Consider the following 22,485-nt stretch of genomic DNA (forward strand, 5'->3'; position numbering starts at 1 on the left):
CATCACCACCAAATTGCAACAGAAGGTGCAAGATGCTTGGAACAGTATCACAGGATGCCATTTGCACACAAGAATACAGGCCTGCATTTCCGCAGAGAAGGGGCAGGTACACTGTGTGTTGATGCAACTACTTGAGCACTCTTTCCTGTGATGTACGTTTCATTTGGTCTGAATTTGTTATCATATACTCCTATAGTGATGAACTACATATCACCCTACTTGTCAATAAAATGGTCTTGTCCTTGAGTTTGTAGAATTGTTTTCTTGGTCATGTGTGAGGCAGGAAAAGGACTAGTACCAAAGTATATTTTATGCAAAATGGCATATGAATTCAGCAATTTCATAGATTGGTAAAGATGCTTCCTTTTGTTTCCATTTGTATGGCCTGCAATATAGTAATCAATAATATGTGCATATAGTATAGTTTGGCAATTGACTATATTAGCACATACTGTAAGTGCAATTAAGACCCCAGCAACAAACAAATTAGTGGTGGTCTAGTTAATAATATTAGTAGCACAAAAAAGATATAAGTGACTTCCATGCCATAATAATGCCTGATGATGCGCAGTAGTACCTCAAAATGTGTCCCTAATTAATGAATGTCACAAGATTAATATTCCTTCAACATTAAGACTGATTGTGGTATATACATATACCATTACTTGTATCATACACGGAAAACTGATCTGCCAATGTGGTGAACGAGAGGCCTTTTTCACTTCTAGTATATACCTGTAGAATTATTTTCTGAAACTAAGAGTAGTTATTTCAATATCATTCGTGACTCTGTGGTGGATGAAGCAGTATCTCATATTATTGAGATGATCAAATTTGAATGAATTTTTAGAAACAAAATTTAAAATTTCAGCTTTTTCTCAGTGTTTAGTTCTAACACCAGAATTATCCACAAAGGACTGGACTGCATGTTTCGGATCCGTTCATTGACTTTATACAGGACTATAACATTACAGAACTTTCTGATAGGTCCTTTGTCAGGATCCAAATTTGTAAATCATTGAAGACTTTGCACCGAGCCCGTTCTCTGAATGCACAAATTCTCATTAGTTTGGAACTAATCTGTTTTGTAGCATAAATCAACAATCTGATTCATATCAACTTTTAGCACGAGCTGAAATTTTGGGGAATCTCAAAAACTTTTTTTAAATTTGGTAATTTTAGTCTAATTTTGTCCCAGAACAATGCACTGACCACCGACACGAAACTTTCATTCGTATAATATAAGTCTAGGAATGAGGGCGGTAACAGGGTGCGCACCTTATTTTTCAATTTTTATGGCGCTTGTCCGGAGGTTGTAAGAAGAACGTGGTGGCTCACCTGCATGGCGCGGCGCGCGCAGAGGCGGGCCACGCGGGCGGCCTGACGGGTGCGAGGCGCAGCATCTCGTGGCCAGCCGCTGCGCTCCGCAGTTCGCTGCGGCACGTCGAGTCGCTCGAGAACGCCAGCAGCACGCTGCCCTCCGTCTCCTCCCGGAACAGCTGCACACCATCAAATATTACTCACAGGCAAAACAGGGTTGTGTTAGCGGAGGGGAGGTGATGGGAGACAGGCAGACGCGGATCCAGGGTTTGGTTTTGGAGGGGGATGGAAGGTGTGGAGGAGCAGGGGAAAGGGGAGAGGGGAAAGGGCGCAGGTGCGCATCCAGTAAGTGAGTGTGTGTGTGTGTGTGTGTGTGTGTGTGTGTGTGTGTGTGTTACAGAAGGAAGGGGAGAGGAGAGTAAGCATGGGTGTAGGTTTTGGTTTTGGTGGAGGGAGGGGAGGGGATGCAGTATCTGGTTTTACAGGAGTGATGGGAGCGCGCACACACACACACACACACACACACACACACACACACACACACACACACACACACACACTTACCGTCATACTTTTAGCCTCAAACAGATGGCTAAGATTTTAATAATAATAATAATAATAATAATAATAATAATAATAATAAACCGAAGAGCCAAAGAAATTGGTACACCTGCCTAACATCAAGTAGGGCCCCCGTGTGCACGCAGAAGTGCCGCAACACGACATGGCATGGGCTCGACTTATGTCTGAAGTAGTGCTGGAGGGAACTGACGCCATGAATTCTGCAGGGCTGTCCATAAATCCGTAAGAGTACGAGTGGCTGGAGATCTGTCTTGAACAGAACGTTGCAAGGCATCGCAGATATGCTCAGTAATGTTCATGTATGGAGAGTTTGGTGGTCAGAAGAGTGTTCACGGGGCCACTCTGTAGCAATTCTGGACGTGTGAGGTGTCGCATTGTCCTGCTGGAATTGTCAAAGTCCGTCGGAATGTACAATGGACATGAATGGATGCAGGTGATAAGACAGGATGCTTACGTACGTGTATTTAGACGAGGTATACTCTAAATTTTACGCAAGGGAAGTATTATAGCTAGAATTTGTGTTTTTAAGCTGCACAAGTGATGGCGTGCAAAATACCCGGACACTATTCATCCGGTATTTGAGAATGAGAGCTCTTAGCGACTTTCAACAGACTTTAAGCACGATTTTAAAACTTTTTCTCGCTTACGTGCCTAACATCAAGCATTTAACACAGTAGCTCATTTGTAAAGTAAACCAATGTTTGAAACTGTTTTATACATGGGTTTTCCATTCTTGGAAGACTCGGGTGTTTGTTGCTTGCCTTCTATATTGTTACTGGAACGTGCACTGAAGTGCAGGAGCCGTCAGAACAGGCTGAGCATGGACTGCCTCACGCCATCCCTTTCGAGGGATGGCTGTTATCAAAAATGGTTCAAATGGCTCTGAGCACTATGGGACTCAACTGCTGAGGTCATTGTCCCCTAGAACTTAGAACTAGTTAAACCTAACTAACCTAAGGACATCACAAACATCCATGCCCGAGGCAGGATTCGAACCTGCGACCGTAGCGGTCTTGCGGTACCAGACTGCAGCGCCTTTAACCGCACGGCCACTTCGGCCGGCTGGCTGTTATCGCTGCAACATCCGGTTTTCGGTTATATCGATTTTTTTTCCACGCCAGTTTAACCTGACAGTCAAAACCGCTCATTATAAGCAGTTACTGAAATAACTGATTTTCGGTTTTTGCTCCAATTATTTCCTGTAGCAAAGGTAGAGATCGAACAAAGATTGGAAAAATTTTACACTCTGTTCCAAGATATGTACAATTAAAAAAAAAGAGGGATATAAAAGGAAACTTAGTCCATCCACCGTTCGCTGCTTTTCTCGCAAAGTGGTAAGAGGCTGAATACTACAAAAACCACTAGCATTCTCCTACTGATTGCAATTTTTTGAAACTCCGGTCAAAAATAATGTTGCAATCGCGGATTATACCGCTATCTGGGTATTACGAGTAGTCGATGCTGAGATTCGTTCCAGAACCACGGTCGTAATGAGGAGACATGTCTAGTACGTTGCTCGGTGTCAGACTACGGCAGCAATCCTAATATTTAATTGTAGTTACACCAAACTGATTCGAACAAGATGGAGGCAAGGTATCTATGGAGAGTTCTGAGAAAGCAAGTGTTGAAAGACAAGTTGAAGCAGACCATCCATCTCTTGCGAGGATGCCGTCACTCATCCGCCACTGTGGCATTAGGACATCTCCAGACCAGTAGCTGTAGGACACCGAAAATGCCAGCCATTTTTCTCTTTTGCAGGAAGTCCTTCGAATTCTGTTTGCGTAATTGTTCCAATTTCCCCTGTCTGTGCTTAGACAGTGCTCTCTTTCTAAACAATAAGAATGCTTTTATGATCAACGGTGTTTTCGCGAGCGTGCACAGACATGATGAGGACTTTTAGCGGTGAGAACGTTTACCGTTTCTGAGACGTATGTTGAAAGCAGGACGTCACGATTTCCAGGAAGGGAACACGTGGTGTCTCGTTAGGGCCATCAGGAAGAATGCATTCGGTGTTATTCGGTGCTATTTTCGTAAACAGGTCCTGTTAGGGCACGAATTTCCATGCAGGCAAGCTGAGACATCACGAAAGCTCCTACAAAAGCGACGGTAACTATTTCTGCAGCACTTTACGAATTCCGGGAAGGGACTGATAAGTAATGGACGCGCTGTTCAGTTACATCTGGACCGGCAGCTCTGTTTCATTGCGCCAGCAACAGTGCCTAGGTGAACACGTATTTCGACAGGTATTTCTCAGGTGTCATGTATCAAAGGGATGCCGCCGCCTCATCCTTGCGGGAGCCGAACTGACACCTGCACTTGGTTCGGCAGCTGACGGCGGCGTAGTCTCTTCCCGAGGGCCGCGGTGCATCCCGACTCCAGGGAGCTAGTGAGGTAGCGTCCTGTGAGCTCCAGTGGCCAGGGGACGCCGGGCGGTGCGTGCTTCGCGATCTAAAGATTTTTAACTGTGTGTAATTACGTGTAATGTGTGTTTCATGACGGTATTTCTTGCGCAATCGGAAAAAAAGAAATGCGATCGATGTAATTACTTCTCACAAGACATGCAACTTTCCAAACAGCAGAGAATGATGAGCAAGTGAAATACAACCCCCGCACACTAATATTTTTATAAAATTACAATATACCCTTGAATTTTCCTTCGTGAGATCCTTCCTCTCTACCGCAGAACCGCCAATTTCCAGATAGTGGTGGGGAGGGGAGAGACCGGGGATGGCGATCGATTTCCTGAAAATTTCTTTAAATAAGTAATTACATACACTGCCTTGAATCCCCTAAATTCTTTAAACAATATTCCATGAACTATATTGCACACACTGCCATAAATAACTAAACAATAAAAACTGGTAGAAACCGACCTCGGTGAAGATCAGTTTGGATTCCGTAGAAATGTTGGAACACGTGAGGCAATACTGACCTTAGCACTTATCTTAGAAGAAAGAGTAAGGAAAGGAAAACCTACGTTTCTAGCATTTGTAGACTTAGAGAAAGCTTTAGACAATGTCGACTGGAACACTCTTTCAGATTCTGAAGGTGGCAGGGGTAAAATACAGGGAGCGAAAGGCTATTTACAATTTGTACAGAAAACAGATGCTAGTTATAAGAGTCGAGGGGCATGAAAGGGAAGCAGTGGTTGGGAAGGGAGAGAGGCAGGGTTGTAGCCTCTCCCCGATGCTGTTCAATCTGTATATTGAACAAGCAGTAAAGGAAACAAAAGAAAAAATCGGAGTAGGTGTTAAAATCCAAGCAGAAGAAATAAAAACATTGAGGTTCGCCGATGACATTGTAATTCTGTCAGAGACAGCAAAGGCCTTTGAAGAGCAGTTGAACGGAATGGACAGTGTCTTGAAGGGAGGATATAACATCAACAAAAGCAAAACGAGGGTAATGGAATGTAGTCGAATTAAATTGGGTGATGCTGAGGGAATTAGATTAGGAAATGAGACGCTTAAAGTAGTAAAGGAGTTTTGCTATTTGGGGAGCAAAATAACTTACGATGGTCGAAGTAGAGGGGATATAAAATGTAGACTGGCAATGGCAAGGAAAGCGTTTCTGAAGAAGAGAAATTTGTTAACATCGAGTATAGATTTAAGTGTCAGGAAGTCGTTTCTGAAAGTATTTGTATGGAGTGTAGCCATGTATGGAAGTGAAACGTGGACAATGAAAGACAAGAAGAGTAGAAGCTTTCGAAATGTGGTGCTACAGAAGAATGCTGAAGATTAGATGGGTAAATCACATAACTAATGAGGAGTTATTGAATAGAATTGGGGAGAAGAGAAATTTGTGGCATAACTTCACTAGCAGAAGGGATCGGTTGGTAGGACATTCTGAGGCATCAAGGGATCACCAATTTAGTATTGGAGGGCAGCGTGGAGGGTAAAAATCGTAGAGAGAGACCAAGAGGTGAATACACTAAACATATTCAGAAGGATGTAGGTTGCAGTAGGTACTGGGAGATGAAGCTTGCACAGGATAGAGTAGCATGGAGAGCTGCATCAAACCAGTCTCTGGACTGAAGACAACAGCAACAACAATTCTATACATTGTATAAATTGTTTAAGCAATATTCCATACACTATAATCTAATTCCCTCCAAATGACCGATCAGTTACGCCTTTTTCCCGCCAATTTCCGAGAGGGAGGGTGGGAGAGGAGGGGATTTACCAAGAGGTTGAAGTGAAATGTGTGTGATATCTTATGGGACATAACTGCAAGGTCATCAGTCCCTAAGCTTACACACTACTTAACCTAAATTATCCCGAGGACAAACACACACACACACTCGAACCTCCGCCAGGACCAGCCGCACAGTCCATGACTGCAGTGCCTTAGACCGCTCGGCTAATCTCGCGCAGCTTACCAGGAGGTGAGAGGTTAATTAATTGATCAATTTAATTATGTAATCAATCAAACATGATAGTGAGAGGGGCTATTCTAATAACACAGACCTGAAAGTGTACCTGTATCAGTGAGGGGAGAGGTTTCCCGTAGGGTGGGGTGGGGTGGTGTGGGGGCGGAGGAGCAATAGATTTAGTGCCTGTCAATCGGGAGGAAGCATCCTTTAAGCAGAACAATAAGTTAAGTACCTGTCTGTCAAAGTAGGAGAACAGGTTTGTCCTGAGTGCATACTTGCCCCTAATGTTCGCCACACTAACAAAACGTGCTGAAACTGTTTGCCCTACTACTTCCAAAACCTCGAAGTATTTTTAAAAATTATTACGTCTTTCCTAGATCTTATTCTGCACAATTACCTTCAAAGAAGTCCCCTTCAGTTTCATTTTCGTATTGGGAAAGAGGAAGAAGTCACTCCGAGCTAAGTCTTGTGAACAAGGTGGGTGCAGAACAACTGTCATCTTTCTAGTTGAAAAATTCCAGAGTAATGTAGGTTGTATGTGGTAGTGCATTTTCACGGTGGAGCATGAGAGGCGATCGAAAAGTTTCTATCCCGAGACAGTTACCGTAATGTCTCGCACAAACACCACTACCTACTTTTATAGTGACCCTTTGGGCGTATGCAAGTCAAATTTCGCTGCTCCGGCTTCGTTAGCTTTGCCTCTAGGTTGCGTTTTATACCGTAGTGTAAGCATAATGGTGACTACCGAAAGAATCAAGAACCTTGCTGTGATTGAATATCTTCATTTGAAGGGAATGCTGTCCAAGGAAATTGCGGGTGACATGCGAAATACACTTTAGGACATTGCTCCATCTTATGCAACAGCAGAAAACAGTGTCCGACTTCAAAGTGGAAGAACGAGTGTGGAAGATGCACCAAGGAGCGGATGATGAAACAATGACTGCAATTCACGATACGATTTTGCAGGATGGCCGGACAACGTTGCAGCACATTGAAACCACATATGGAATCTCCCATGGGCGTGCCCATGACATCGTTGTGGGTATTTTGGGAATGCGGAAAGTTTCATCTCGGTGGGTCCCGAAAGACTTGAATGCAGATCAGGGATGGGAGCGTGTGCATTGCTGTGAAGAAATCGTCCGATAATTTGAAACGGATGAAGACGGCTTCCTTGCAAGGTATGTGATAATGGACGAAACGTGGGTTCGCCACTTTGATCCTAAGACACATCTATCATCCCAACCCCAAAAAATTTCCAGGTGCAAAAAATCAGCCGGCATCAGTCATCTGGGATGCAGAGGGGGTAAATATGGTGGATTACTTGCAAAAGAGCATAACTATCAATGCATCATACTATTGCACCCTCCTGCGCCGTTTGAAAGGAGAGAAAGGAAAAAAGGCGGGGAAAATTGGCACGCGAAGTTCTTTTGCATCAGGACAACGCACTGGCGCGCAAAGTCCACGCAGCACTGGAAATTCTGCGTGACTGCGGGTTCGAATTGTTACGTCATCCGCCATATTCTCCAGATTTGCTCTATCAGACTTTTTCTTTTCCCAAACCTAAAAAATGGCTCTGAGCACTATGGGACTTAACTTCTGAGGTCATCAGTCCCCTAGAACTTTGAACTACTTAAACCTAACTAGCCTAAGGACATCACACACATCCATGCCCGAGGCAGGATTCGAACCTGCGACCGTAGCGGTCGCGCGGGTCCAGACTGAAGCGCCTAGAACCGCTCGGCCACAACGACCGGCAAACCTAAAAAAAGACATCAATGGACGAACATTTGACAATGCTGCTGCAGTGATTGATGCTGTGAACGCTTGGTTGGACTCGAAATATAAGACCTTTTATTCCAATAGTATGCGGAAGTTATCTGAGCGTGCCCGCAAGTGTATTAGTGCATACGGGTACATACCGAAAAATAAATTGGTATTATGAAATTTCTGGCATTCTTTATCTGTTAGGCTACAAACTTTTCGATCCCCCTCATACATAATTGTTCGTAAGCCACTTCTGTTAAGTTTTCTTATGTCCTCCCTCAAACGTTTTAAAACATCGCGACAGAACATTAGCTGGGAGGGACAAAGTACTTATTTATTTATTTATTTATTTATTTTCACTGTTATTCTTTACTTGTTAAGCTTTTGTTTGGCGAGATTAAGGACTCTCCCATTACGATAATCGCTGCTTTGTCTCAGGGTCATATTCAAATACTTAACTTTCGTTACCAGTTATGATCTTCGAAAGAAAGTTTCGCACGTCTTTAAAAATGTTCAAATGTGTGTGAAATCTTATGGGACTTAACTGCTAAGGTCATCAGTCCCTAAGCTTACACACTACTTAACCTAAATTATCCTAAGGACAAACACACACACCCATGCCCGAGGGAGGACTCGAACCTCCGCCGGGATCAGCCGCACAGTCCATGATTGCAGCGCCTAGACCGCTCGGCTAATCCTGCGCGGCCCGCACGTCTTTAAGCAGTTGTTTAAGTAAGCTCCCTGCAGACTTCCACGCGATTTTACTTCTGATCGTCTTTAAGCACTCGTGGCACCAACTTCGCTGCTAACTTTTTTCACGTTCAATTCTTCTGACAGAACACCTTTACATGTACCATAATTTATTCGCAAGATGTAGCCGCGCGGTCTAGGGTGTCTTGTCACAGCGCGCGCGCGCGCGCATTTGTGTGTGTGTGTGTGTGTGTGTGTGTGTGTGTGTGTGTGTGTGTGTGTGTGTGTGTGTGTGTCAGTGAGTGTGTGTGTGTGTCAGTGAGTGTGTGTGTGTGTCAGTGAGTGTGTGTGTGTGTGTGTGTGTGTGTGTGTGTGTGTGTGTGTGTCGTCCTTAGCGTAAGTTAGTTTAAGTTAGATTAAGTAGTATGTAAGCTTAGGGACCGATGACCTCAGCAGTTTGGTCCCATAAGACCTTACCACAAATTTCAAATTTTATTCGGAAGATATTACTACTGATGTCTCGGATGGTCTGTCTACGATCCCGCAGAATCAGATCCCTCGCTTTCTGAACATTTTCTGTTGCGATGCGAGTTGATGGGAATGGTATTCATCATCAGAACTGATAGATCATTTCAAAAACGGGCGAATATCAACAAAGTCTTGTCTTGCGTAAGGTGTTTTCTCCAAATTTCTGTTATGGCATTTGGTTTCTGCAAAGGTTTTGGCAAGTTTTATTCGAAACTTGACACAGACACGGTGCTCTTACAGGTAGGCGATTGCAAAACTGCAGACTCGCGTAAGCATGACACTGACTACGGACACCAATTAACTCAGTTCTTAGTCACTCGCCACACTGAGTCAAGAAGGATGTATGAGGAGAGAGTGCAAATTCAGTATAGCCTTAACCTTTTTCGAGCAAAAATCAAATCACGGGAATTCTGAATCCTACCTCTTATTTATGTCCGAGTCCCAATGTTGAGGTAACTGCAGTGATGGTACTTACGGCGCAGCGGTAGCGCGGCTGGTGGTCGGCAGCGGACGCGTGCAGCAGCGACAGGTAGCGTTGGTTGGCCGGGCCCTCCCAGTGCCCCAGGCAGTCGTACGTCACGTCTGCAACATCGCACAATCCGCCTCACACTGAGCATTCTGCAAGTATGACGGCTGAGCTAGGCTCAGTGCTGATAATAAGGTGGTGGTGGTGGTGGTGGTGGTGGTGGTGGTGGTTATTAGTCACAGTGAACGTGGTGAGAAAGAAGAAGGAAAGCTGACGAGGAAAAGAGAGGGGAAAGGAGGAGAAAAACATGTGAAAGGGAGGAGGACGAAAACAAGAGAAAGGAGGAGGACGAGGAAAATACGATATGATCATGAAGGTAACAGAATGATAATACACATGCACTTTAACATATTAAATTCCATTAGCCAATCCTTTGCAAGAAAAACTGATCTTCTACAGCGTAGCCAATGTCAGCACACCAGACAAAGAAAATAAATAAATAAGTGACACCCTGAAGACATTATACTAATACTGTTTACCACCCCCACTGGCTCTGAGCACTATGGGACTTAACATCTATGGTCATCAGTCCCCTAGAACTTAGAACTACTTAAACCTAACTAACCTAAGGACATCACACAACACCCAGTGATCACGAGGCAGAGAAAATCCCTGACCCTGCCGGGAATCGAACCCGCCACCCCCACTAACCGTGATTAGAGTTGACTGATTTCAGGGATGCTGACCGATCAGTTTCATCCCCTATTCCATGTAATCCCCGACAGTTTTCACGAAGTCAAGGTCGGGTGATTTAGCGACCCCCCCCCCCCCCCCGCTGGTCCTGGGGTTAGAATAGGCCCGAGGTCTTCATGCCTGTCTTAAGAGGCGACTAAAAGGAGTCTCTCACGTTTCGGCCTTTATGTTATAGTCCCCTGGAGGGTTTGACCTCCATTTTTCAAAATTTTCCCGAAAAGCGAGCCAACTGGGGAAGGGCGCCTTACATGGTGCCTAGTGTCCATCATGCGCTGAGACCTCTCGCATCCTTCGTCGAAGTGGCTCTGCACCTCCGCTCATTCTCCAGCTGTTGGGCGAGGCCACCCTCCTGGGTGCGTTTTCCTCCATCCTCTGTGCAGTATCGCTTTCTGCGCTGTCGACGATAACGGACTTCTTAGCTCGTTTGTATCTGATATCCAGCACGGTAGCCAGTCCGTTGTGTTGGGGCCGCCATGTACCCTGTTGGTTGTAGCCCCCTCACCACACAAGGCCACAAGCTAAAACCGGACACAAGCTAAAACCGGACACAAGCTAAAACCGGACACAAGCTAAAACCGGACACAAGCTAAAACCGGACACAAGCTAAAACCGGACACAAGCTAAAACCGGACACAAGCTAAAACCGGACACAAGCTAAAACCGGACACAAGCTAAAACCGGACACAAGCTAAAACCGGACACAAGCTAAAACCGGACACAAGCTAAAACCGGACACAAGCTAAAACCGGACACAAGCTAAAACCGGACACAAGCTAAAACCGGACACAAGCTAAAACCGGACACAAGCTAAAACCGGACACAAGCTAAAACCGGACACAAGCTAAAACCGGACACAAGCTAAAACCGGACACAAGCTAAAACCGGACACAAGCTAAAACCGGACACAAGCTAAAACCGGACACAAGCTAAAACCGGACACAAGCTAAAACCGGACACAAGCTAAAACCGGACACAAGCTAAAACCGGACACAAGCTAAAACCGGACACAAGCTAAAACCGGACACAAGCTAAAACCGGACACAAGCTAAAACCGGACACAAGCTAAAACCGGACACAAGCTAAAACCGGACACAAGCTAAAACCGGACACAAGCTAAAACCGGACACAAGCTAAAACCGGACACAAGCTAAAACCGGACACAAGCTAAAACCGGACACAAGCTAAAACCGGACACAAGCTAAAACCGGACACAAGCTAAAACCGGACACAAGCTAAAACCGGACACAAGCTAAAACCGGACACAAGCTAAAACCGGACACAAGCTAAAACCGGACACAAGCTAAAACCGGACACAAGCTAAAACCGGACACAAGCTAAAACCGGACACAAGCTAAAACCGGACACAAGCTAAAACCGGACACAAGCTAAAACCGGACACAAGCTAAAACCGGACACAAGCTAAAACCGGACACAAGCTAAAACCGGACACAAGCTAAAACCGGACACAAGCTAAAACCGGACACAAGCTAAAACCGGACACAAGCTAAAACCGGACACAAGCTAAAACCGGACACAAGCTAAAACCGGACACAAGCTAAAACCGGACACAAGCTAAAACCGGACACAAGCTAAAACCGGACACAAGCTAAAACCGGACACAAGCTAAAACCGGACACAAGCTAAAACCGGACACAAGCTAAAACCGGACACAAGCTAAAACCGGACACAAGCTAAAACCGGACACAAGCTAAAACCGGACACAAGCTAAAACCGGACACAAGCTAAAACCGGACACAAGCTAAAACCGGACACAAGCTAAAACCGGACACAAGCTAAAACCGGACACAAGCTAAAACCGGACACAAGCTAAAACCGGACACAAGCTAAAACCGGACACAAGCTAAAACCGGACACAAGCTAAAACCGGACACAAGCTAAAACCGGACACAAGCTAAAACCGGACACAAGCTAAAACCGGACACAAGCTAAAACCGGACACAAGCTAAAACCGGACACAAGCTAAAACCGGACACAAGCTAAAACCGGACACAAGCTAAAACCGGACACAAGCTAAAACCGGACACAAGCTAAAACCGGACACAAGCTAAAACCGGACACAAGCTAAAACCGGACACAAGCTAAAACCGGACACAAGCTAAAACCGGACACAAGCTAAAACCGGACACAAGCTAAAACCGGACACAAGCTAAAACCGGACACAAGCTAAAACCGGACACAAGCTAAAACCGGACACAAGCTAAAACCGGACACAAGCTAAAACCGGACACAAGCTAAAACCGGACACAAGCTAAAACCGGACACAAGCTAAAACCGGACACAAGCTAAAACCGGACACAAGCTAAAACCGGACACAAGCTAAAACCGGACACAAGCTAAAACCGGACACAAGCTAAAACCGGACACAAGCTAAAACCGGACACAAGCTAAAACCGGACACAAGCTAAAACCGGACACAAGCTAAAACCGGACACAAGCTAAAACCGGACACAAGCTAAAACCGGACACAAGCTAAAACCGGACACAAGCTAAAACCGGACACAAGCTAAAACCGGACACAAGCTAAAACCGGACACAAGCTAAAACCGGACACAAGCTAAAACCGGACACAAGCTAAAACCGGACACAAGCTAAAACCGGACACAAGCTAAAACCGGACACAAGCTAAAACCGGACACAAGCTAAAACCGGACACAAGCTAAAACCGGACACAAGCTAAAACCGGACACAAGCTAAAACCGGACACAAGCTAAAACCGGACACAAGCTAAAACCGGACACAAGCTAAAACCGGACACAAGCTAAAACCGGACACAAGCTAAAACCGGACACAAGCTAAAACCGGACACAAGCTAAAACCGGACACAAGCTAAAACCGGACACAAGCTAAAACCGGACACAAGCTAAAACCGGACACAAGCTAAAACCGGACACAAGCTAAAACCGGACACAAGCTAAAACCGGACACAAGCTAAAACCGGACACAAGCTAAAACCGGACACAAGCTAAAACCGGACACAAGCTAAAACCGGACACAAGCTAAAACCGGACACAAGCTAAAACCGGACACAAGCTAAAACCGGACACAAGCTAAAACCGGACACAAGCTAAAACCGGACACAAGCTAAAACCGGACACAAGCTAAAACCGGACACAAGCTAAAACCGGACACAAGCTAAAACCGGACACAAGCTAAAACCGGACACAAGCTAAAACCGGACACAAGCTAAAACCGGACACAAGCTAAAACCGGACACAAGCTAAAACCGGACACAAGCTAAAACCGGACACAAGCTAAAACCGGACACAAGCTAAAACCGGACACAAGCTAAAACCGGACACAAGCTAAAACCGGACACAAGCTAAAACCGGACACAAGCTAAAACCGGACACAAGCTAAAACCGGACACAAGCTAAAACCGGACACAAGCTAAAACCGGACACAAGCTAAAACCGGACACAAGCTAAAACCGGACACAAGCTAAAACCGGACACAAGCTAAAACCGGACACAAGCTAAAACCGGACACAAGCTAAAACCGGACACAAGCTAAAACCGGACACAAGCTAAAACCGGACTTAGTGTGAGTTAATATGGGTAGAGGTCAATGTTGGCAACCGGAATATAATACACTCCTGGAAATTGAAATAAGAACACCGTGAATTCATTGTCCCAGGAAGGGGAAACTTTATTGACACATTCCTGGGGTCAGATACATCACATGATCACACTGACAGAACCACAGGCACATAGACACAGGCAACAGAGCATGCACAATGTCGGCACTAGTACAGTGTATCTCCACCTTTCGCAGCAATGCAGGCTGCTATTCTCCCATGGAGACGATCGTAGAGATGCTGGATGTAGTCCTGTGGAACGGCTTGCCATGCCATTTCCACCTGGCGCCTCAGTAGGACCAGCGTTCGTGCTGGACGTGCAGGCCACGTGAGACGACGCTTCATCCAGTCCCAAACATGCTCAATGGGGGCAGATCCGGAGATCTTGCTGGCCAGGGTAGTTGAATTACACCTTCTAGAGCACGTTGAGTGGCACGGGATACATGCGGACGTGCATTGTCCTGTTGGAACAGCAAGTTCCCTTGCCGGTCTAGGAATGGTAGAACGATGGGTTCGATGACGGTTTGGATGTACCGTGCACTATTCAGTGTCCCCTCGACGATCACCAGTGGTGTACGGCCAGTGTAGGAGATCGCTCCCCACACCATGATGCCGGGTGTTGGCCCTGTGTGCCTCGGTCGTATGCAGTCCTGATTGTGGAGCTCACCTGCACGGCGCCAAACACGCATACGACCATCATTGGCACCAAGGCAGAAGCGACTCATCGCTGAAGACGACACGTCTCCATTCGTCCCTCCATTCGCGCCTGTCGCGACACCACTGGAGGCGGGCTGCACGATGTTGGGGCGTGAGCGGAAGACGGCCTAACGGTGTGCGGGACCGTAGCCCAGCTTCATGGAGACGGTTGCGAACGGTCCTCGCCGATACCCCAGGAGCAACAGTGTCCCTAATTTGCTGGGAAGTGGCGGTGCGGTCCCCTACGGCACTGCGTAGGATCCTACGGTCTTGGCATGCATCCGTGCGTCGCTGCGGTCCGGTCCCAGGTCGACGGGCACGTGCACCTTCCGCCGACCACTGGCGACAACATCTATGTACTGTGGAGACCTCACGCCCCACGTGTTGAGCAATTCGGCGGTACGTCCACCCGGCCTCCCGCATGCCCACTATACGCCCTCGCTCAAAGTCCGTCAACTGCACATACGGTTCACGTCCACGCTGTCGCGGCATGCTACCAGTGTTAAAGACTGCGATGGAGCTCCGTATGCCACGGCAAACTGTCTGACACTGACGGCGGCGGTGCACAAATGCTGCGCAGCTAGCGCCATTCGACGGCCAACACCGCGGTTCCTGGTGTGTCCGCTGAACTGCGAAACAAAGTCAACACTCTTAATCTTGCGTGCAAGATGTATGGGACAGGCGAAATACAACTCAGACTTCAAGATGAATGTAGTAATTTTAGTCGCAAAGAAAGCAGGTGCTGACAGGTGTGAATATGATCGAACTATCAGTTTAGTAATTCATGGTTACAAAATACTAACACGAATTCTTTACAGAAGAACGAAAAAACTGGTAGAAGTCAACCTCAGGGAAGATTAGTTTGGATTCCGGAGAAATGTGGACACACGAGAGGCAATACTGACCCTACAACTTAAGATAGATAGAGGGAAGGCAAACCTACGTTTATAGCATTTGTAGATTAAGAGAAAGCTTTTGACTACATTGACTTTAATACTTTCTTTGAAATCCTTAAAGTAGAGTGGTAATATACAGGGAACGAAAGGCAATTTACAAATTTTACAGAAACCAGACAACAACATTATGAGTGGAGGGAGCTTCAGGGGTTGAGAAAGTGAGATGGGGTTGTAGCCTATATTCGTTGTTATTGTCTTTACACTGAGCAAGCAGTAAAGGAAACCAAAGAAAAATTTGGAGTAGGAATTGAAGTTTAGGAAGAAAAAAATAAAACTACGAGGTTTCGCCGATGACACTAATTCTGTCACAGGCAGCAAAGGACTTGGAAGAGCAGTTGAACCAAATGGATACTGTCTTGAAAGGATGATACATGGTCAACGAAAGCAAAATAAGGATAATGGAATGCAGCCGAATTAATTCGGGTTCTGCTGAAGGAATTGGACTATGAAACGAGACACGTACAATACCTAGTGGATGAGTTTTGCTATTTGGGCAGCAAAATAACTGACAGCCTAAGTAGAGAGGATATAAAATGGCAAGAAACGCGTTTCTGCAGGAAAGAAATTTGTTGACATCGACAATGGATTTAAGTGTTAGGAAGTCTTTTCGGAAAGTATTTGAATGGGGTTTAGCCATGTACGGAAGTGAAACATGGAAGATCAACAGTTCAGACTAGAAGAGAAAAAGAGCTTTTGAAATGTGATGCTACATAAGAATGCCGCAGGATAGATCACTTAACTAATGAGGAGATACTGAATAGAATTGGGGAGAAGGGAAATTTGCGGTACAACCTGCCTAGAAGAACAGATCGGAAGATAGGACACATTCTGAGACTCAAGGGATCGTCAGTTTAGTACTGGAGGAAACCAGTGAGTGAGTGAGTGAGTGAGTGAGTGAGTGAGTGAGTGAGTGAGTGAGTGAGTGAGTGAGTGAGTGAGTGAGTGAGTGAGTGAGTGAGTGAGTGAGTGAGTGAGTGAGTGAGTGAGTGAGTGAGTGAGTGAGTGAGTGAGTGAGTGAGTGAGTGAGTGAGTGAGTGAGTGAGTGAGTGAGTGAGTGAGTGAGTGAGTGAGTGAGTGAGTGAGTGAGTGAGTGAGTGAGTGAGTGAGTGAGTGAGTGAGTGAGTGAGTGAGTGAGTGAGTGAGTGAGTGAGTGAGTGAGTGAGTGAGTGAGTGAGTGAGTGAGTGAGTGAGTGAGTGAGTGAGTGAGTGAGTGAGTGAGTGAGTGAGTGAGTGAGTGAGTGAGTGAGTGAGTGAGTGAGTGAGTGAGTGAGTGTGTTGTTGCAATAAATAGTTATTCGCAGATGAAGATACTTGCACAGGGTAGCATGGGTAGGTGCATCAAGCTAGTCCTCAGACTGATAAAAAACAACAACTATTAGTTTCAAAATAAATCAAGAGAGTGCAGCTACTTACTGTAGTCGGCGAAGGAGCACCTGCGGAAGCGCAGGCTGAGGCTGGCGCCTGACGGGCAGTTGTCGAGCTCCGACACAGGCACCGGGCACTCGCCGCCCACGCCGCTGTACGTGAACGTGAAGCGCCCGTTGATCGGGCAGTACTCCGGCCGGATCGGCTCGCCGCCAGAGTCGTGCGACTCTGCAACAACCACAGTGTCCTCAAAAGGCTCCCAGTAGCGAGAAACACTAATTCGTCAATGAGCTGAATACATTTAAGTACTGAACACGCTCACAGCTGCAATTGTAATTTCGAATACTGCTCATCTTCAGGCACTAGTCTAAAATACAGGGTGTATCAGAAAGAATTATCCGCTTTGACACGTATTTCTGAAACTAATAAACGTATACGATCAATTTTGTTTTTTGATGAACAGGAAACTCAAAAAGTTTTTTCATACCTTTTCACACACCCTTGAGATGCACAGCATTATGTCAACCCGGTACTCAGATTGTTCTCACACAGCAGCGAGCTTGTCTTGAGTTGCAACTTCCACAGCTGCTGTTACGCGATGACTCACTTTTTTCATTGTTGTTTGTAACGGACGCACGTAAACAGTCTTTTATAAATCCCCACAAGAAATAATTACATACAGTCAGCTCCGGTCACCTTGGAGGCCAGTAATGTAAGGCTGAACCTTGGTCCAGTGCGACCTATCCACTGTTCAGTTAGACTTTGATTTAAAAATTCCCACACTTCCAGATGCCAGTGTGGCGGTGCCCCATCCTGTTGGTAAATGAAGTCGTTCGCATCAGTCTCCAATTGTGGGAAAAAAAAGTTCTCAAGCATATCGAGATATGTGCTTCCTGTAACAGTGTTCTTGGCAAAGAAAAATGGACCAACACCTTTTCCCGTGAAACTGCACAAAACACATTAAATTTGAAGAGTCCCTCCCATGCTGTACAACTACTTGTGGCTGTTCCGTACCCCATATTCTCATATTATGACGTTTCACCTTTCCTTTTCAATGGAATGTTGCCACGTCACTAAACACTAAGCGTGGAAGAAAACTGATCCTCCATTTCGCCAAGAACGAAATTACAGAATCGACACATTGTTGTTTGTCACCTTCACGAGGAGCTTGCAGTAGCTGAATTTTGTGTAGTTACATGTGTAAACGTCGACGCAACAAATTCAAGACGTACATCGGGGGCATGTTGAGCTGTCGAGCTGCACGGCGAACGGATTTCTGCTGACACTCTGTGAAACTATGGCGTTCGACGTCTGTGTCAGACACTCGGGGACGGCCCGGCGATTTGCCTCTGCACAAACATGTTTCTCTGAATTGTTCATGCCATCATCTAATTGTCTGTGCCGTAGGAGGATCCACACCCTACCTAGTACGAAAGTCACGCTGAACAGTTATTACTGAGCCGCACTGCGCTAAACATAGAACACAGAACACTTTCTGTTGTCTCGACACAATCTTTATTAGAACTGAAGCGGGCGCACAATGCTGCTACCTAGCGGGAACCATGTAAAACTCGAGAGTTTGCTCTTCCCAATAGTATGTTGTTCATGCACTTATCTCAAACAACATACTAGTTATGACTCTTAAATCGCATGATTCTTTTTGATACACCCTATACAACTTTCCATTCATTTTCCTTTTATTTCGGAATTAGGCAACACTGACTGTGCAGACAGCAACAATTATAACAGTAAAGAGAGAACATAAAACTGAGGTAAAAGGAAATGACCCAGTAACCTTACCTTTGGGGATAATCAACATACAGCAATGACGTAGCCAAAGTTGGGATCCGCAAGGTCTTTACGCCCCCCACCCCCCACACCCAAAGAAAAAAATCATATAAATGAAATTATACACGACGTAGTTCCTGTGTACTGAATTTGAAAGATTTTTGATTTTCAGTCTTACTACGAAAAAGGGATATGCACTATCGATAGAAAACAAAATCATCGAAAGATTTAAACTGTTGATACATCGATAGCGCTATCGCTCACCTGTACTTCAGGTGTATATTGTTGGTCTTACTTGATCTCAGTTGTTCTGTTAATCAGTACAGTTCTTACTTGCAGCTGAATTTAATGTAAGTGCTGCCATTTGTTATTTTTTTGCTGTGTTCTATTGTGATAATTTCTAATTATGGATAAATCTGCAATAAGAACGAAGAGGAAAACCTATTTTCATTCGTCCGTTAGTGTTATCGTAAGTTTTTATGTACGCACTACTGTAATAGCCTAATTACTTATCTATAGCTGTTCTTTCAGTATCTCGCAAGGCAGTGGAGCGGTAAACATAATTAAAAATGACAGAAAATTAAAATCAGTCCGTAGAAAAACATTTGGATTTGCCTGTGTCGCCTGAAAACCGCATAGAACAAAAGTATCGCCCAAATACCGATGGTTGCATTTCTTTAAAAAATTTGCTCGAAATTCCGCCATCAAAAGAAATGTTCTTTCCCGCTCAGTTTTATAGATTAGGTACTATTTGTATGATAGCCTTCCTAAAACAAATTATGCACAATGTAGATCCGGGGCGGACTTGACAACACCCCGACTACTGAACTGATGCTCAGGGCTCTGTCCATTTTTTTTATTAGACTTCTTTGTTAATTCATATGGTTAAGTGGAACATCGCAATATCATTTGCGAGCGTTCTATCTAATGGATACACAAAATGTCACGTTAAAAAACGAAAAACAAATTGAAGTTTCCCCGTTGCCATAGGTAGTCCCATGAAGCACGCTATGAACAGTATTTGTTTAGCTACACATCGAAACAGTGCAATCGCAAATACTTGCTAATACAACAGAGCACTTGCGCCCTACGTCTCCGTGAAGTTTGGCCGCGTTAACCGCGCGGTTGGCTACGCATCCGCTCATCCCTACTTCATTTGACCTTTCCACACCGGGCGATTCTCTGAGGCCTTGGTGCAACGTCAGAGTAGGGGTAAGCAGCTGCTACCTCGCCAGTTTGCTCCAGGTTTGATTTTGTTGCAGCAGAGACAGGGGTTGCCCCAGTTGAGAGGTTGCCGCGGTAGGCATTTTCGTCGGTGTTAATTTCTTCTCACCAATTACGCGAACAAGTTGAGCGAGCAATGCTGTTATACGAGACCACGTTGCTGCGTTATAACGTGCTGTTTATTTTGCGTTCTTCTGATTTCTAGAGGTTTTTACCTCGCTGAAAGTATCTCTACTTGTTATTTTCGTCATATTTTCATAGCTTACTGTTAGCGTTCTTACTGAGCTTCGGTGTCTTATATTTTCATTTCTTTTAATTCGATTTTTCTGGTTCATAAAGACGCCTTTTCTCACAAGACGGGAAACATGCATTCGTGATGCATCGTGACATGATAATAGCACTAGGAAATAGATCTCTTCTATATTGCTTTTAATGCTAGACTTAACAAAAATTTAAAAATGTGTATTGTTTACGACAGAATTATAATGTAAGACACGGATGCCTAGGAAATAGAAGACACTAACTAGCACGAGGGGTTGGGGAAGGGGGAGGTCGTGTCTTGCATTAACCAAAAAGTTAAAGATATCCAGTTTATTCCTCCTACAAATTCTGAAGAAGTGCTGCTAGCAGGATATTAAATATCGTTCAGCAGTCTTTAAGACTGGAAAACAAAAACTGAACTGAAAGACAAGACCCTTTTCAGGGCTATATGATACTTTTCCTTCTAAGATGAGGCCTTAAGCAAGCTGAAGTTCTCTACGAAATTTCTGCATAGGAATTGTGGAGTATAGTAGCCTGTGAATATGCAGAACGAAATAACGTTTCTCACAGACCTTGTAAAAGAGAATACTTAGCAGGGAAAGACAGGTTACTGCATTTCGAGCCCGAGGTGACCCAGGTCAACAGCACTATTGGATTTAGTTCAGAAGATATTTAAAATACATTGTCAATCTGCAGGAAGTTTTCAAAATGTGGCTTCACACTAAACCACATATACAACACAGACGAAATTAGAGTCACAAATGAACAAGAGCAGGGCTCAATACTCGTCGCAACAAGAAAACACTGCCCACAATGCACTATCTAGAAGGAACCCTAATTTGTTATACAGCTAAAGTATTTCACTGTTGATCAAAATTAAGTGAACAAAGCCTTGCACTGCTGATTTTGGAGAATTACATCTATACGACTCTGGAATCAGATGAATTATGCGATCTGCATATTGTGTGTTTTTCCAAATGTAAATTATTTTTCTTACCAAAAAAGTAGTTTTCCTTAATAATGCTATAATTTATACTACATTTCAATATATCTTTGTTAAAAATTCTTATCCCATTTTACTATTATAAATATTCGGCGGACTCTCCTGCCACCACTACCCCATGCCATTTTGGAAATGCTGGTACATGTACAATGCGAACTTTTTAGATTATGAGGGGGTTCCAAAAAAAAAAAAGAATTTTTTAAAAGTTATTTTCAAATTATTTACAAAAAACCGTATCCCCTCAAAATACTCTCCATTACACCTAATGTTTTCGTTCCACCCGTGTTTCCAAGGTTTTTTGTAGCCATCTTCAGAAATGGCTGACAGTTCCTCCCTCGTTTTTTTCTTGACTTCAATGTTTTCAAATCGGTGCTCTCATACCCCATTTTCATGCGTGGAAATAAGAAAAAGTCGCACGGGCCAGGCCAGGAGAGCAAGGTGCGTGGGGTAGTGGAAACATGCCTTTCCAGCCAGACACTGTAACAGAGATGGCTGTATGTGCAGGTGCATTGTCGAGGTGGAAGAACCAGTCTCCTGTCTGCCACAAATCAGGTCTTTTGTGACCAACACCAATCTATGACAGCTACTCAATTGGCTGTCGACAGTGCAAGCACAAGCTCCAGATATTTTCCAATAGTTTCGTCGATTCGGCCAGCTGATGGACGTCCAGGACGAGGTTTGTCAATCGACATGTCGCCATTTTTAAATCAAACAAAGCACTCCCACACGAATTTTTCCCATAGCGCCATCTTGGTAAGCTCTTTTCAACATAAAAACAGTTTCGGCAGCATTTTTACTGAGTAGAAAACAAAATTTCACAGCTGTACGTTGTTCAGTTAAACTTGCCATTAAAAAAAATGGTTCAAATGGCTCTGAGCACTATGGAACTTAAAATCTGTGGTCATCAGTCCCCTAGAACTTAGAACTACTTAAACCTAACTAACCTAAGGACATCACACACATCCATGCCCGAGGCAGGATTCGAACCTGCGACCGTAGCAGTCGCGCGGTTCCAGACTGAGCGCCTAGAACCGCTGGACCACAGCGGCCGGCAAACTTGTCATCACAAAAACAAACCACTGCTAGCAAAACCAATCACTGCAGATGAGCAGAACAAGCCAGGTC

General features: G+C 44.8%; 1 protein-coding gene across 1 annotated transcript in view; it reads right to left on the reverse strand.

The window, feature by feature from the left end:
* Positions 1-22,485, reverse strand: part of LOC124722047 — a 328,949-nt gene that overhangs the window by 42,537 nt on the left and 263,927 nt on the right. The window contains exons 4-6 of the mRNA XM_047247237.1: positions 17,133-17,312; positions 9,729-9,835; positions 1,339-1,499 (exon numbers count right to left, since the gene is read on the reverse strand). Of these exons, the coding sequence (XP_047103193.1) occupies positions 1,339-1,499; positions 9,729-9,835; positions 17,133-17,312 (448 nt within the window). The remainder of the gene's footprint in view (positions 1-1,338; positions 1,500-9,728; positions 9,836-17,132; positions 17,313-22,485) is intronic.

The sequence above is a fragment of the Schistocerca piceifrons genome, chromosome X (genome assembly GCF_021461385.2).
Source record: "Schistocerca piceifrons isolate TAMUIC-IGC-003096 chromosome X, iqSchPice1.1, whole genome shotgun sequence".
NCBI classification, from domain to species: domain Eukaryota; kingdom Metazoa; phylum Arthropoda; class Insecta; order Orthoptera; family Acrididae; genus Schistocerca; species Schistocerca piceifrons.